Raw genomic sequence first — 17,884 nt, forward strand, 5'->3', positions numbered from 1 at the left:
TGTGAAATTGCTTTCATGCTCTGCTACCTTTGCTGAGATGGACCATCATTACGGCCCCCCCTTCCCAGCCGGCAGCCGGCTGTTGCCAATGTCCCTGCTGTTGTGGCACTGCCAGATGAGCCCCTGGCTGGAGCTGTGCCTGGCACAGCACCGCAGAACCACTGTGCGGGGTCCCACCGTCCCAGGGATGAGCATTCTCCTCCTCAGCCCCTCCATTGTGCCCACCCCATGGCATGCATCACCCTTGATGGGGGTAAATCTCTGCCAAGGGGTTGGGGGCTGCAAACCTTCTTCCTTCCCCTGAATCAGATGCCCTGGGGTGCAGGGGCCAGCTCAGATCCAAGCCCTGCCTGTGGCCAAAGCCCTGTCCTTTCCCAGGCAGGGCTGGTCGGGAGCGTGCCTATCAGATAGAGCCCGTGAGGAGACAGGGCTCCCTCCGGCTGCGCCAGGAGCGCCTTGGACCCTTGCTTGGGTGGCGAAGGCCTCCCATCTTGACAGGGGCAGAGGGGCAACCCGGCCCCCCTTGCTGACTAATTGCTCCTGAGCCACCTGGATGCGCACAGGAACTGTCTGCAGCCTTAATAACAATCATCCATCATCCTGCTCTGGGCTCTGGAAGGCTTCCTAGGGCTGGGGAGCTGGCAGGGGGACTGTGGTGCCAGTGGGGAGGCTCCCCTTGAGGGGACACGGAAATCTCTGCTCTGGTGGTGGCTTTCCTCCTGTGCTGCCCGCTGCAAGGGCAATCCATGCCCAGGTACAAGGGGAAGTGCCAGCTCCTCAATGCTGGCACCATGCCGGAGTCATGAGTCTGTGCAAACACTGGTTTGGGGGGGAGATGGGGCCAGCTGGGAGCCCAGGCTGTGCACGGGGTGCTCCCTGCCCCAGAGCATCCTGCAGGTCCCCGTGCTGAAGGGCCAGATGCAAGTGCCAGGGAGCTGCTGAGGGGGGCCCAGGAAAAGGAGCCTCCTCTGGGATCTCTGCAGAGACCAAGATACTTTGCCCCAAGGAAATGGTGCCACGTTCTTCCAGTCACTGATAAAGTTAAACCCTTGATCTAGTTAAAGATTTAGCCCACAAAGCAAGCCTGGGTAGGACAACAATGCTGTTAGTGCTGCCACTTGCCCAGGCAGGGGCGACTAACCCTGCTGCGCCCCTGCCTGCAGCTCAGCCCCACTGTCAGAGCACATCCCCATAGCCAGACCCCGCTGTCGGGGCACAGGGACAGACATCATGGCCACAGCTTTCCTCCCACAGCCCTCATGCCTATGTCCTCAGGGTGGCTGTACCCGGTTGTTGCAGCAGTACCTGAGACTGCAACAGCTTCCCAAACACATCCCTGCTAAGTCATCCCAAACACAACCCTTGGTGCATCTTTGGGGTGCTGCTGCCCCCCAGGGCTGCAAAGGCACCTCTGCCTTGAGGCATTTTGGGCACTGGGGCTCTGGAGCTCACCTCTGCTGCCCCCAGCCCTGCAGCTCCGTGCTTGGGTTTCCTTGTTGTACAGGGAGGGCTAAAGGGGCTGCTGAGCCCCAGACAGCCTGGCCTCCGGTCTGCAGGCACCATGGTTCCATCTCCTCGGCCAGCTCCCAGCTCTGCTGGCTGCTCAGCAGAGGCATGGCCCCACTGTGGCTCTGTGGAAACCTCGAAGGCAGCTCTTTGCTGGAGCAGAGGCCACCAAACCATCATCAGGAGCCATTCCAAAGCTCTCTCCTTGCATCATGCACTGGAGGCAGAAAGGCTGCTTAATTCCCGCCTCACCTCCCCACTGCCCGGAGCCATCCCATCTGCTAGAGCAAACCAGGCTCCGGGAGCAGTGGGGCGAGCAGTACTCTAACCCAGCAGCGTTCCCAAGCCCTCCTTCATCAGCATTCCTCCTCTCCCAGCCTGCACAGCCTGTTCCCAATGCCCCGAGTGTTAATTGAATTACTTCCCCCAGAACTGCCGCAGCTTCAGGGACTCAAGCATCTGCACACACCACGGGCAGCCTGCTCCGTGCTGGCTCAGCCCTTCCCTGCAGGATGAGCCAGCTGCGGGAAGGGGAAACGGACCTGGCAATGGTGAGTCCAGGTCGGTGTGGAGGTGCAAATGGCCCCGTGGCAAAGACTCGGAATGGAGGGAATGGAGCCAAAGTGTAAATCAGAAGCCCCAAAGGCTGTGGGACCCCCCAGTACGGTGTGTGAGTGTGGGAAACCTCCTCTTGCTGCTGAAGCCATCGCTACACCCGCTGTCAGGCAGCGGCCCATCAAGCCGTCAATCCGAGACACTTCTACTTGAAAGAGGTGATTTGTGAGGCTGAAATTTGCCTCCTTTGGGCTGCACCCAACTATAGCTACAAGCTACAGACACGAACCCCCTTTGTGTGCCCAGCCCACATCCTGGCTTGGATTTACCTAAAACAGCCCCGGGGAGGAACGGCTGGGCAGGGATGGGGGAAGGCTGTCTGGTGTTTGTTTTTTACTAATGAAGCCCCATAATCAAATCATTCCAATTTTAATTGTGAAGCCAGCAGGCAGATTTCTGTCTCCAGATGGGACGTGATAGGAATAGTGGGAGGCTGGGCACTTTCTGCTGCTCACCTTAATACTTTGGAGCAAGGCTGATGGGAGCAGCCCTGGGGAGGCTCCCACCCTGTTTTGGAAGAGCCTTGTTCCCAAGGGGTGCAGGGACCATATGAGCCCCCTTGGCGTCACTTAAACAAACTAGGGAAAGAGGAGTTCCTGCACTCTAAGCCATTCCCAGGTGGAAGCTGAGGTGCATCCGGATGCACTGCCAGCAGAGCCTGGGGCTGTGAAGCTGTACCATGGCATTGAGATGTTCCTTGGAGCACCAGACCAGCGACCCAGCACCCCACCTGCACCAGCCAGCCCCAGATCTTCTCTGGTCCAAACCCCACTGCATGTGGGGGCAAACAGCAGCAGAGCCCTTGGGGTAGGACAGGGGATGGCAGCTTTCGTAAGCACTTGGTAGGCAACGTGGGACTTGAGCTGGGGTCAGACCCAAAGCTAACCCCGGGGAGGATGTGCTGCCACAGTATCTGAGATGTTTCCCCTGCTTTCATCTCCCGACTCATGAAATCTATTTGTGGCTTCCACTTATCGTCTCATCTTTTGGGGGCCTGAACTTTGGGAAAAGAGAAAAATAAAGAAACTGGGTCATTTTCTATTTATTTGGAAGAGCTGAGATGTTAGCCCTCCAGCTGCAGAGCTCCGCTCACATCTCTGCAGGGCTTGATGAACTTGGAAGCAAGTGATGGGGGAGAGGAGAAACTTCCTTACCAAAGAAAATGTGTGTTTTGCACAGCTTTCTGTTTAGGCTCAGAGGGGAACAGGGTGCAGTGAGATTGGGATTGCCCTCACAATCTAAACCAGCTAATTCAGGCTAAACACATCTGTTTGTTTCTCGTGATGGAGAAATGTGGGCAGGAGGGGCTGGGTTGCTCGGGGACTGATTAACATCCCCAGGCTGGGGCAAGGGATAGGCAGACACAGGTTGGAGGTGTCAGGGGAAGGAGGAGGTTTCCTCTCCTCCCATCAGAGGAAGTTTATTCCTCTCCGAAGAGGACGAGGTCAGAGGGACGGGTGGTACAGCACGATCTGGGCTGCATAACATACCTAGCACTCCTGTTAGTGTGATTGCCGTAGCCATAACGGGGCAGAGTCATCTCTTATCAGGGACGGCTGCTTCTGCTTTCACCTCCCTGAGCTGCTGCCCTCCTGTGCCCACAATCCCGCTCCCGTTTCTGACAGCATTTCTGGAATCTCCTGGAAGGGATCCAGGCTGGGGGACATGAGGCACTGAGCAGCCACCAGCGTCCCTCTGGCCGGGCCTCTTTGCTCTTATCTGCTCTCCCTTTTTGTGCCTGAGTCATCAGCGACAAGAGCATCAAATCAGAAATAAAGTCATTAACTCACTAAGCAAATACAGATGAAACCCCTCACTTTATTTTTTGAAATTGGAGCCCTGGCTCCTCGGGGCTTTAAGTGGCGTCTTCCCTCCTCCAGCCTTCCCATGGCCTGGTCTGCTCCAGCCCCACGCAGGTCCCAGGGGCGAGGAGAGGAGGGAGACACAGGCACCCACCCCGAGGGGCTCAGCTTGCCCTGCAGCAGCCCAGTGGATACTGCTTTCCAGCTGGGATGGGACAGCCTGGTGCCTGGTGCACTCTCTTGATGATGGGCTCCAGCTAGACGAAACCACAGCAGCATTCCCAGCCCAGGCTCGGGCATGCTGGGCACATCCAACGGGAGCAACGCGTCCCTCTCCTCCCTCTGCAGCACCCATCCTTGCTGCCAGTGCAGCATCTTCTGCCCAGGGCTGGGCACATCCCCAGCACCTCATGCCTTCCACGTGGCTGCAGCTCACCCATCCCCATCCCAGCCAATCCATGTTGATCCGTGATGTTTTTCCACAATGGGAATGGGAACTGAATTGAGGCCTCTAAGCTCACCCGCGCCCGCAGCTGCGCTGGGGCTGCAGGCAGAGTTTCTCCACCAGCTTCTCCCCAGCGGCTGCCTGTCTCCGGCTGGAAAACCGCCGCGGTGCCTGGCGTGCCGCTGCCTGCTCCCTCGTGCCGGCAGCCGCGTGGGAAAGCAGGGCCGGGGTTAAACAACCACACCAGAACACGCGCCAGCAATTGCCTTCTCATGTGAGCGCACGAGGAGCCAAAAGGCACCGCTCGGCTCCTGCTTCGGGTCCCGTGGCTGTACCAAAGCCCCGTCACACTGGGTTTATGGGGTGTCCCGGGGGTGCCCGCCTGTCTGCAGCCCTGCCCCGGGGGCTGAGCGTCCTTTGGCACAAGGGGCTGTGTTCCACGGAGCCATGCGGTGTGTTGCTGGAGGGGGGCTGGGTGGCTGCCCCCATGGCATGGCTCAGCCTCAGGGCGTGAGGCACCATCAGGAGGAGATGGGAAATGGGAATGAAATGGCTGCGGGGCACCCATAACCAGGGCAGGGCCAAGCATGTGGGGCTGAGCATCCAGCCAGCCGTGCATGACCCGCTGCACCAGGCAGGGAGGAGGCACCATGGGAGGCTGAAGCCCGGTGGGTTTAGCCCCCCACAAGCAAGGAGCAGCCCCTCCAGCTTCCATGTCCCCAGGGATGGCCACTTAGTTTTAGCGGGCAGGACAAGGAGAAGGAAGGATGCCGGTTGTGGGTGAACTTGCTGGAAGACTCGTTCCTCTACCACCCATAGAAAAAGCCCCTAACAGTGCCCATGGACAGCAAAGGAGGGCAGGCATGAGTGTGCCGGGAGGGATCAGCTGCTGGGAATTTAAATGACCACCCGTGAATGCTGGTTTTGTTTTGTCTTGTCCCAGCCGCGGCTGCACTCTGCTTTGGCCAGGCAGCATTCGAACACTGCCGCTCACGGGGCTCGTGCCTGCAGATAGAGCTGGTTTGGGAAATCTGGGGAGAAACTGAGCTTGAGAGGAGCCCTGGAGCGGCATCCTGCCCTTGTCCAGCCCTGGAGACGGCCAGAGCTGCAGTGGCAGTGGCGTGCAGGAGCCAGGATGGGCTGTCCCTGGGACCTCAGGTAAAGCTTTATTCCCATCTGACAGAAGGAAGAGCAGTGGAAGGTGAAGAGATGCTCAGGAAGTGAGCAAGGCGTGCTTCCTGCTTGCTTCCTGCATGCTTCCTGCTCACTCCCTGCTCCCCCTGCCTGACGGGACACTGCCGCAGGGCTGGGAGCAGAGGCAGGCTTTTCCAGGGACAGCCTGGGTGTGAAGATCCCAGCTTGGCTGCGAGCCTGGGACATGGGACACTGCCCCATGACCCACCACGGCTCCGCGGGCAAGCGGAGATGTCACCACTCACCGTGGGTTTTGGTCTCTGCCCTGCACTGACTTGATGCTGCCAGATCCATGCCCTGGAAATGTAGTTTCATGTGGATAAACAGCATTTCTTATTGCTGTTGCTAATGCGGTATCGGCGCACTGCAACATAGATATTTTAATAGCACATAGTTCTTTTGATGATGTGGCTTAACAAACTCCTTCCCAACATTTTTTGTGTCATATTTGCTCATTTATGCATGCAATAAATGAAATTAAAGTTCTTAAACATTTAGGATATAACAAGAAGTGTCCCTGTGTATTAAACCCCAGCAGGCGCTGCATTCCCTGCACAGAGGCTGCCCACATCCACACGCTGCCGGACGTTTCCTCCTCTGCCCATGTGGCAGTGCAGGCTGCAGGGGGGGTTCTGCCAGTCCCGCATTCCCGGGAATGCCGGCAGTTGTGACAACCACTGCGGGTTTATTTTTACCATCCCGGCAATGCCGCTGTTTAGCTCAGCTTTTATTAGAAATAAATAATGCTTTTAAAGAGAAGCTGGCACCAGGGCAGCAAACTGTGACAAAGGCCGGGGAGGCGGCGCCGGGGGTGATTAATGGGATTTTTCCTGCATAAAAAGCAGTTCTCCCATGTCGAGGGCTCTGACAGGGAGTGTGGGAAGGATGGAGGCGCCCAGTGCCACTTGCAGCCTGGTGGCTTGACCTCAGGGGGCACAATCCGCATCGGAGGGAGGTCTGGCTGCAGCCTCCTGCTCTCCCCAAGCCAGGCTTTGGTGGGCATGGGTCAGGCAAAGGCACGGAGCCCTCCCGGCCCCTGGCTCTGTATCCATCCTTCCTTCAGCCGTTATCTCCCTTGCCTGCCTCCAGTGTGCCCAGCTGGGTGATGAACCTGCTCAATTCCAGGGTAGTTAAACAGGGCATACGATGTACCCTGATACCTGCTCTATGCTGTCTCTGGGGCTTCAGCAATGTCATATATCCATCACTGCATGGGCACAGAGTGGCCTATGAGTATCACATACAGAAGTTTCCCTTGTATCACAGCCTGCAGGACAAGGTTTGTGGCTGGAGGGTTGTAGCCCTTTGCTTGGAGCTCATCCAGGCAGCACTCAATGCCTAAGCTTTCCCCCACTTCCTGCTCACAGCGACCAGAGGGAAGAGTAATGAGCAAAGTCCTAGGCAAACATTTTGGGAATCAAAAACCTCACTCTCTGAGAGTGGTTTGGCTGAACAGCTTGATGGGGGATGGTGCACACTGCATGTACAGATTGGGAGACAGAGATGCTGCCCCACGGAGCTGCAGTGATCCGCTCCATCAGGGAAGGGAGAAAGCGCTGTCGCACATTGCTTTGCTCCTTTTATCCTGGTCCCTCCCCTGCCTTTCCAGGCCACAGCATTTTCCAAACTCTGCTTTATCCCATCCCTGCTGCTTCCTTTCCAGCGCTACCAGCATCGCTAATAATAACAGCTCTAAATTCTCCTCGCCTGGTGCTCAGCTGGTGTCGATGGGCGCTGTGCAGCCTCCCTGCACCTCCCGGTGCCTCCGTTCGGACTGTGTCTGTGTGCGCACCCTTAAATACATAAAATGTGTGGGCAATCCACACCACTGCCTCCTCCCCCACTTGTGCAATTGGGGTGTTTGGATGCAATATCCAACCCCCTGGCTCTGCGCTCATGGGAATATCATGCCCGTCCCCGCGGCAGGCAGAGGAGCGAGGCGGCTGTATTCCTTACCTCTCCAAGGAGCTGGGAGTGCAGAGTGAGCTGGAAATAGCCCTGGCTGACACAGATACCTGTGCAGAACAGCAGGGCTCTGCTCTTGCCGTGGTAATTGCATACTGCATGGAGATGAGTCACCCGCAGCCCCGCTCCGGCGGGCAGCACGCGGCCTCCCTGCCTCCCGCTGCATGGCGCGGGCAGGATTCGCCGTGCTCAACTTGGTACCGTGTGCCTGGGAAAGTGCTGCACATCGTCCCCCCCCGTGAAGCACAGGCAGTGAGCAGCAAGGATAGCAGGGAAAGGATGGGAATGAGAGCATCTTGCAGCTTTTTAAGCTCTCGAGATGCTTTCAAGTGCCAGGAAGACTGTGTGAGCTGTGATTTTGCTGCATTATTTCTGTTGCTAGCATCTCTGCGCAGGGAGCTCCTGCGTGCAGAGTGACTGCTTGCTGCAAGCAGGCATTCAGGCACTGCTGGGTCTTGGGGTGGGGGCTGAGCATCACCTGCAAGGGACCAGGGACCACTCTGGGACCAGCCCTCAGCCCTTCCCATAAAGGGGACCAGGGGCATCTGAGTTGGGCCCCCCTTATCACAGCCACTGGTACAACCATAATCGAAGCAGCCGGAGAAGGGAGCGATGTGCTGGGTCACCACAAGCTCCTCGTGGTGAGCCACAGCAAGAAGGCCCCATCAGCAGAGCTCTCCATCCTCCTCCTCCCCATGGTGGGGGGCTCAGGGCTGCCTCACTGCTGGCAACTGCGCTATCAGGAGGACATTAACAAATAATTAGCCAGCAAACTTCCACTGGGGAGCTTTGTTTCTTCTCCTTCAGCAGTGCTGTGGGTTCAGAGACCAAAAACCAGGGGAGAGCAGCTATCTCCGGGCAGAAGGCCTGGAGGGGGTGGCGTTTTCCCTGCCAGGCTGGCAGCTCCCTGAGCTCCTCTGCAGCTGACTTCACATATCAAAGGGATGTAGGAGGGAGGAGGAGGAATAGGTAAAATCAATAAGAACCTATTTGGCGGGATAAAAGACCGTGGTTTTATTTATAGTGCTGGCTGGAGCTGAAGTGCCTCCTGCCCAGAGACATGGTCCTGAGGTGCTGAGCAACAGCAGAGCAGTGTCTGCGCAGGGCCAGGACATGTGCCAGTGCCTGCTGGCCTGGCACCCCAGCTTCCAGCCCCACCGAGCACACAGCCCCATTCCCAAAGTGCTGCGGGCAGCTCTGCTCACCAGGCTGGCAAAGGGAGCAGGAGGGGATGCTTGGCAAGGGGTTTGTGCTCTAACACCAGTGCCTGCGGTCAGGGGGAGCCAGGACCTGACAACCAGCCCCTTCCCACCGCTGGGGCCTGGGCTAGGGGTGCAGTACCTGGGGACAGTGATGGCCAGTCACCATAGGGGATGCTCAGAGAGCTGGTGAGGAGGCCAGGGGATGTGGTGTGGAGAGGATGCTGTGGATGGGGGCCCGGGGACAGATGGGGACAGCCTGGCTGGCTGTTGCCTTGGGCTGGGAGCCACAAGGCAGGAAGATGCCCATGGACATCCCTGCCAGCAACGGCTGCTTGAGGAACAGCAAGTCCTTGCTCGGCAGCACTGGGGATCCAAAGCAGCTCCCTTCATTGCTTGCTCCCTTGGCCAGCTCTGATAGAGCAGGGGGGTTGGGATCCGCTCTGGTGATCGTGGCGTGTCTCCAGGAGGAGGCAGTTAAACAGAAAGACAAAGAGGAAACAGTGATGGCAGCCCCCGGATTCTGAGCGTCCTCCAGGGAGAGGCAGGAGGAGTCGCCTTGCTTGGAGCCAGCATCAGCAGAGGAGGATGAGGTTGATCTGGGTCTCAGTCAGCCTCCCCCCTGCCCCTTGCTCTTCCCATGGAGCAGAGCAGAGGAGTATCCGGCAGCAGGATGATGGGGATGGAGGAGATATCCCTGCTCCTGGTGCTAGGCAGGGATGAGCAGGGAGGAGAGGCCGAGCACCACCACCAGGACCAGAGGCAGAGGGATGAGGCAGGCCGGTGAGGGGACAGCGGAGTGACATGGATGTGCTGTGACAGACACCGTCAGTGCAGTGTGAGAGCCACCAGTGGCATGGTGCGGTGAAGCCGAGTTCAGCCACGGCAGAAGAGTCAGCACGAGGGACACGTGCCGTATGGTGCAGCGCCCTTTGGTCCCCGCACACTGGTGGCTGGTGCAGGCTGGGGTCTCCATGGTGGGATGTCAAGCAGTGCAGAAAGAGCCATGCAGGGTCTCTGACAGAGGGTTTATTCCCCCAGACACAGTGAGGGATGCTACTGGGCTCTCATCCCCAGGCAGAAGGGGACGGCTGGTCCCACTGCGCTGGAGCAGCCTGGGGAGGGGGACAGGCTCCTTCAGCTGCTGCCATGTGCCGCTTCCTGCGGCCAAGTGAGTCACTGGAACACCATATGGAGTCAATGGGCATCCTGGTCTCCCGGCTCATCCCACACAGCTGGTGGGCAGCGTGAGCCATCGCACAGGAGCCTTCTCTACCCTCCGCTGCGCTGCCTGGACTCTGCTGCTTGCTCCGGGAAATTCCCATCTGTTCCAATAGCTCATCCACAACCCCCTTCTTACTCCTTTGCCACCACATTTCTCTCTTCAGAGGTTTCCTCTGCAGTAGCTGCATGGCTTTAGCTCCACAGCAAAAGGCTGCAGTTCTGGAGAGGAGCAGGCTGCAGAATGAAGCAGGCTGGAGCCCTGTACGGCATCACCCTGTGTGTGTGTGTGTGTCCCCAGCCTCAGTGCTGGCCACGGCCTCCTCTGCTGGGCTGGAGCAGCCCGAGTGCATGTCTCTGCTTCAGGGAAAGATTGCTGTGGCAAGCCCAGTTTGGTGGCAAGCCCAGTTTGGTGGCTTGGGATGAAGAGGGACCCTCTGCCAGATGCACTCCAGAGAGGGGAATGGGAGTCTCTCCATGGCACAGGCAGACATAGTGCCTGCGTGTGCCTGCACAAGGGGCTTTGCTGACACAGCGGAGCATTGCTCCAAGATGATGCGCGGGGATGCTGGAATGGGAATGGCAACCTCTGAATAAGCACAGCCACAGCTGTACAAGCTGGAGCTCAGAGCCAGGAGCCCAGTCAGCACCCACTTGTCCTCTGAAGCCACTCTTTTTTTTCCCAAGTCCTCTCCAGAGCAAGAGGACACATTCTCAGCCCTGTAGACGTCAGCCTGAGAGCAGGGGGGCAGTTTCCACCCAGGCTTGTGGGGAGCGAGGGGCCAGACTGCCCAGTGGTGCATTTCCAGGGGTTCACCCCTTGCTGACACTAAGCACAACAGAGCCCTCCTGTCACAAACCAAGGAGAAAGGGGAGGCAGGAGCCCCCAGTGAACATGGCTGATCAGGAGCCACGAGACACAGACAGCGTGGAGGTAAAGCGACACGAGGTCCCTGCGCTGGGTGACTTCAGGTGAAGGACAAGGCTGAGCCGAGTGCCAAGTGGGGCTGAGGGGAAAGAAAACCAGAGCTCATGGAAAGGAGCCAAGCACAGAAACTCAGTGAAACCCACTGGCACGGCACTGCTAACCACTCCTGCCCCGCGGGGAGCGGCGCCTCCGGTTGGCAGCACATATGAATGAAGGTTGCTTTAGGGGAGGACTTTGTGACACCTCGGGGGCACCTTCGCCTCCGGCTGCCCCCAGCCAGCAGAGAGCCCCCTTCCCTGGGTCCCCACACAAGTTCTCCCTGGGGCCACGCTTAATGTCAGTGCCATGGAATGGCTGTCCCAGCGCGGGGGGCTGTCGGGGACCCACCATGGGCTGGGGATGGTGTAACCCGGAGGAGCCCCATTTGCCGCTGCCTCTCACTGCCCGGTCCTTACAACATTTTCGCATCCACAAACAGGGGCAGCTGCAACACGAGAGCGAAGGCGGGAGTTTGCACAGCGCGGGGTGTCTCCTGCCCAGCCGTCGCTCATTGGCTCCTACCCCTGTCCTGCAGTTGGCCTTTGGCAGGCTAAGAGTACCTTCAAACCCTGTCCCCTCCTGACCGCTGGCCTAATGACATTACTCACTCTCTGCTGGTTTGAAAGGGCAGTTGCAGGCTTTTCCTGTTATATTTTACCTCGGTAACATTATCCCTGGCCCCTCTGGGGTTAGAATCGTGTTGCTGCGGCTGGCTGTGGCGCCGGCACGGTGCCATGGAGCGCTCTGGCTTAGCCAGGGCTGGCAAGCGAGGGGTGGGCATGGGGGGCTTATCCCTGCCCGACTGTGGCTGACACCTCTGAGTATATAAATACAGGGAGCAGCAGAAGCTGGAGCCCTGGCAGCTCTCCTGCTCTCAAAGCTCAGGTCCTGGGTTAGGAGGAAAGCTGTGAGCTCTTAGCCAAACTGCACGCTCACTCTGTGTGCAGACATGGAAGGGGAATATACTGTCCCATCCACACCACTGAAGTACTGGGGATCACTCTCTCTACCCACTGTGGGTATTTCTGAAGCTGCCACATGACTGACTTCTAAAGGACGTGGATACAACACCAGCTATAACATCTTGTCCTCCTTTGCCTCTCTCCTGATGCTTTCGAAGCCTTTTTTGTGAGTGTTATTCAACCAATCCCCCCCAGAAGCTCCAGGGCACAGGGAAGTGATGTGATCTCTGTTCTATAGGTGGAAAAACCCAAAAGGCACAGAGCTGTGCAAAAGTCCAGAGCAGTCAGGAGTATAAGTTGGAACATGTTAACACCAACTTGCAGCCACGTGTGCAACTGTACTTCGTCCTCCAGGACCCCACTGAAACCCAGAAGTAGCAGCACGTCCACCCCACTGAGATGCCCCTGTTTCCACTGTCCTCTGGGCTGGAAAGGGCTCATCTTCTTGGGGTAGAAAGCAAGGTGAGAGGACTTATGCTAGCACACACACCAGAAAGGAAAAGGTATTTCTGAAACACACAGCTATGCATAACTTGACTTCAGAGCAACCATTCACTAGTAATTCCCATGAATGGTTACTTCCTATTTGAGTACAACTGGTATAAAGGAAATCACGAGATACTCAAGTAAGAACCTCGCCTTTTGTGCAACAAATTCCTCCCGAGAGACTACTTTTATGGTGAGGCCTTCCAGTCCTCTGACAGGGCAAACGTCCCTCCTGTTCCCAGCCCACCTCCTCTCTCCACAACACTCGTATCTCCTGCAAAGGAGGGACTGGGGGGAGAACACATTCCAGATTATTGGCCAGCAGGTCAACTGGGAATTGAAGTCTTGTCTGCATGGAATTGCACGTGCTCCAGAGCAATGCAACTTCCTTCCCCGGGGCTCTTCTGATGCTGCCCGGCAGCACTGTGCTCCCAGCTAGAGCTGGGACCAGACCTCCCACTCCTGGGAAGAGGAGCTTCATTGCTGCGGCTTGAAAAGCACCTTGGGTAACTGCTTCAGCACTTCACGGCAGTAATTAGCAATGAGGAAGAGTTGGTGGCAGGTTCTCTCTTGCTTTGTCCCATGCCAGCAGCCCCTGTCCCCAGCTCTCGTCAGCCATATATAACACATGCTGTCTGATGACATCTTATGGTGCAAGGCTCAGGACTGTCAGGGAAAACCCAATGTTGCTACATTGCCTGGTGTTCACAGCATGTCCTGAACCAAAGGGAGGCCGGAGGGCTGGAAAGAGCTCTCCCTTTGAAACAAAAGCAAGGCAAGAACACAGACAGGCAGCAAGCCTTTCCTACCAGGAGAACACATTCTGGTCACCCATCAGGGCCTGACACAGCTTTCTACCTAACTCACTCAGTATCACTTTGCTTCACTAGCCATTTACACTGATTCTGAAGGCCCATCTGAGCCACCTGAGGGGATTTGAGGATCTGGAGCCATTAAGCTGTAGGTGTTGCCACTTGGTTCATTGTGTATCATCTAATTCAGGCTGCAGGGCCAAGCCCTGCTCTTTCCCATGTAATTGCTGTGGGTAAGTAAATAGAACATTCATGAGATTTTTGGTCCCGTCATTAATTATTTCTGAAAGGGCTTTTAGCATACATCTCAAAACCTCAGACAGAAAAGTGATGTGCGTGACGTCAAGATGCTTGCAGCAACAGTGGGCATTGAGAAGAAAACAAGGGAAACCTGAAGATCTTTTGCTCCTTGTTGCTCTTTGCTCTCAGCCACCTGGTCCACAATCCAGTGCAGACCCCCCAAACACGGATGTGACCCTCAGCCCAACACACTGCTCCCAGGGTTTATATATCTCTCATATATATAAGGGGTGATCTAGGGACTGTTATGTGATGCAGGGTGTCTCCACTTTTAAGGGCTGCCACTTCTAAGGCATACACAATGGTGCCTAAAGTGGGTGCATGTCCCATGGGAAGTGCCCCACGTGTGTCTGCCAGCTCCATGAGATGAACCCCCTCCCCGAGCCTGGATGTGACCCTCAGCCCGCCGTGCTGCACACAGGCTTTATGTGGCTCAACGGGGGTGACCCCGGGGCTGTCGAGCAGCGCCCGGGGTGCCCCCACTTCTAAGGGCCGGCACTTTCCGGGTGCGCGGAGCGCTGGGCACGGATCCCGCGGGGCGCTGCCGCTGCCCCATGCGCACCCCGCAGCCGCGGGGGTCCCCCCGCCCCGCTCCCGCGGCCGGCGGGCGGGGGCTGCAGGCGGCTCCGCCCCACCGGCCGCCCGGCTCCCCGCCGCCGCCGCGCCTGCTGCATGCTCGGTGCCGCCTCAGCCCAAGCCGGAGGTGGAAGATGGCGGAGCCGGGGCCGGATTGCAGCTCTCTGCTCGACGAGGAGCTTTCCTCCTTCGTCTTCAGCTACCTCGCTGACAGCCAGGTAGGGCGGGCGGGAGGGGGGGGGGGCTCTGCTGCCCGGCTCCCCGGCGCGGTGCAACTCATGGAAGGGGGGGAGAACCGGCAAGACCGCCCCGGCTTCCCGGCGCTCCTGCGGGAAGAGACGGTGTCTGCACTCCTCCAGTGTAGGGGGGTGCAGGGACCGGCTTTTCCCGCAGCAGCCCGGAGGATCTGCAGGGGTCCCGTTTGCTCCACGGATGCGCAGAGGAGGGCAGTACCGGGAGGGAGGGGGACACGCGGAACCCTGCCGGCCTCGCGGCTTTCTGCGCGCCCCTCCCCGTGGCTTCGGGGCGGCCCCGGCGCGGCACCAACCCCGCAGCCCCAACGGCGCTTTCAGCACCACTCGCACGTGGACTCCCGCGGCCCCCCCCACCCGCCTTCTGCAGGGAATTTTTCGGGGGGGGGACGGAGAAGAAGAGAGAAGTTGATGGGTTTTGGCACAGTCCCCCCACCACCACCACCTTTGCAGCACCCCCCTGCAGTGGTGGGGAGGGGGAGGCCGCGGTGCAGGGCGGCGGGGGGGGGGCTCCGCAGGGGTGATGGAGCCGGGCTGTGGGATGAGTCATGCCGAGCGTCAGTTACACGCATTCGGGCTGGGATCCTGGGGGATGGAGGTTTGGGGAGGGGGGGTTCAGCAGGGAGAGGGGTCTCGGCGCTGCGAGTCAGCGGCCCCGAAATCTGGATGTGCTCCCTTCTGGACGGAGCTGGGCATGAAAATCAGATTAAGGCTCCTTGGCAGCTCCCGCTCGATCACGAGAGCGAGCAGTGCTGGCTATAGGGCTTGCATGCTTTTCCATTTTGGGGGGTGAAGAGGCACTATACAATGAGCTGGGCAGCGGCAGGAGCCGGCACTGATCTGGAGCACAACCGTGCATTTCGCAGTGGGGTTGATGAGCCTGGTGCAAGTGGGAAGAGTTTTCTGTAGTTATATATCATCCCTCCAGCCCTTCACTTTCATAACCACACATTACAAAATAGCTTCGATTGTGAAGCTAGCACATTCATCCCAACCCTTGCTCTCTCAACCAGTTTAGCTCCGGGATTGCAAACAGCAGGAGTGTGTGTGCGGGGAATGGGACGGGGACTAATCCTGCTGTTTGGGTTCAAAACAAATAAGGTCTCAAGACTTGGTAAATCAGATTTGCCCCTGGTGTATGTGCCAGACAGAACCAGGCAGGTCTTGCCACCAGCTAGATTGATGTAGTCCCGGCACCTCTCCTTGCATGCACCAGCTCCAGAGCGCTCCGGCTTGGCATGGGAGCGGGGCGGCTTGCTTGGGGGCAGAGCTGGGGGGAGGCGGCAGGTCCGGTGGTTAACGAAGATCTGCTGACAGGTTGATTACAGCACAGGGGTCAGGAGGGGTGAGAAGTGGGCTGAGAAGATTTTGTAAGTGGTTTGTGTTTTCTGATTTGGACGGATTTATAATTGCTGAGGGAACGGTTGGCTGGAGGAGAGGAGGCTGGCTGTGTGGGATGTCATCCCCAGCAGAAAGGCTGCAGCTCCCACCAGCCCCATCACTCTTTGTGCAGGTGAAAGTTCCTGGCTCCACTTCCTTGCAATAACCTGCCTGTTCTCCGCCTGCTTAGCGTGAAATGAAAAGCTTGTAAGAATTGCAGCACGCATCTGAAGGCTTGTTTCTTTTTCTGCTTTTTGGTCAGCATTTGATGTGCCAATTTAGGAATCTGATTCCAAAAAGGGACTGCTTAGAGGGGGGAAAAAATAATCCTGCAAATTGTCATCCTTCTCTGGTGCAAAACCACCATGTTGTGAACATCCCCTGCAAAATTTGGGAGTGTGAAATGGCCTGTGATTAAATGAGGCCGTTTTTATGGCATCTCCTGAAGTAGGGTTTGCTGTGCCCATCCCCTCTTTATCGCTCCCTCTCCTGTACGTGCATTACATTGCGGGGAGCAGCGTAGCTATGCACTGAGTTAGTTCTGGTCTATGCCTGCGGGTGTATAAGGAGCAGCACAGGGCTCTTGCAGCCCGCCGCAGGTTCCCTCTGGTGTGCAGCCAGTGTTTGCTCTCCCGCCCGGCGCCTGCTGCTGATAATTGCATTTCCTCTGTCCCCACGTGCACAGGAGGGGTAAAGGCCGGGGTGAAAAGAGAAGAAAAAATGGGGAGGAAAAAAAAAAAGCCGTCCCCCACCTATGATTTGCATGCATTTGCTTAAGAACTGCCTGAAGTTGTAAGCTATGTTGTGCTTGTACCTTAACCTCTGATGGAACTGCAGGGAAGGCTCCAGCCCTGGCTGCTGTCACATGCCTGGTTTATAACTGGGAGCGGGAGGCGGGCCGCACTGCCTGCTGACGTCTCTCCCCATTACTACTGTACGAGCCTCTGCTTACAACTGGGTTCCTGACTTCTCAATGAAGCCCGAAAGCTGCTTCCGCAAAGACCCCGGTGCTCCAGCACAAGCACAGGCTGTCCTGAGAGGCTGCAATGTCAGGAGGCCACGAGATCATCAATATTAGCCATTTCCTTCGTGGAAATCTTGAGGAACGCTGACTCTCCTCCTCTCTCCTTCATGTTCCTCCCTAGTCCTTGCTTTTACAGTAGGTTTTGAGAAGGGTGTAGTTAGGTGCATGCAGGTGCCTGGTGATCCCTTCCTTTCCAGCAGGGCTCTCGGGGAGATGCATGGTGAAGGTCTGACATAGATATTTGCATCAGTCCCTTAGTTATATGGGCTTGTGCTGAGGATGCTTGCTAACCTCTATTTACATATCGGGGACAGCGATGATTCACGTGGTACCTGCATTGCTACTGAAGTAACATCAGGGTTTTTCACTTGGTATCTGCCTTTCTCCTGCCAACTCCTTCTTCCTTTTCAACAACAACAAAAAAAAAAAGTGATTTTTGTTCTGCTGCGACTCAGAACGTGTCATTTCTGGGCCCGCTTAATCCATTCTGTGCAACTCCGCTGCTCAGAGGTATGAAGCTGGTTGTAGCTGGTCTGTCTGCTGGCACCAGGCGCTGGGAAGTGCCAGCCAGGCAGCTCTGCCGGGAGCAGCCAGAGCCTCTCAGCATCCCTGCGAGAGGCAGGAGCAGTTTGACTTACGGCTTCAATTTGTTTAAAAACCTCAAACAAAGTGCAGCGGGGGGAAAAAAACAACCAGGCTGCTTCTCGGAGAGATGTTTAAAGATCACAGGAACTGAAATACAATATTCGCTCTTTAGCTTCTCAGCCTCCTGCTAACAGCTTAATCCATTGATGAACGCAAGAGGCACAGTGAAGCTCTTGGTGGAAAAGAGGTCTATTGGGTGGGTTGTCGCTGCTACTCATGAGGTGTGGATTCAGCCCTGATTTCTGATAGTGCTCATCAATCAGACCGATATGCTGCTTTTCCTGTGGCTTCTCTGTCAAAGATCTGTGTATGTGGGGGGTGTCTGGATAGCTGAGACAGCCCAAGTGCCTGTGCAGAATGTGTCTCCAGCCTGGCTGCATTGCTGCTGCATTGCTAGGGCTGGAAACCCCCTTGCTTTCCCAGGAAAGCACTGCAAGGTGGCTGTGGCATGTTGACAACGTTATGGATGGTGGCAGTTAGCAGTGGATATGTTTGTAACGCGGGGATGGTGGTTGCTGGGATGCTGCAGCCACG

The 17,884-nt window shown here is 57.1% G+C and overlaps 1 protein-coding gene across 1 annotated transcript in view; it reads left to right on the forward strand.

Annotated features, from left to right (window-relative positions):
* The first annotated feature begins 14,171 nt into the window (after positions 1-14,171).
* Positions 14,172-17,884, forward strand: part of PPARGC1B (PPARG coactivator 1 beta) — a 49,043-nt gene continuing 45,330 nt past the window's right edge. The window contains exon 1 of the mRNA XM_030503852.1: positions 14,172-14,268. Coding sequence (XP_030359712.1) covers positions 14,185-14,268 — 84 coding nt within the window. The 5' untranslated portion in view covers positions 14,172-14,184. The remainder of the gene's footprint in view (positions 14,269-17,884) is intronic.

Source organism: Strigops habroptila, chromosome 12, assembly GCF_004027225.2.
Source record: "Strigops habroptila isolate Jane chromosome 12, bStrHab1.2.pri, whole genome shotgun sequence".
Lineage (NCBI taxonomy): Eukaryota > Metazoa > Chordata > Aves > Psittaciformes > Psittacidae > Strigops > Strigops habroptila.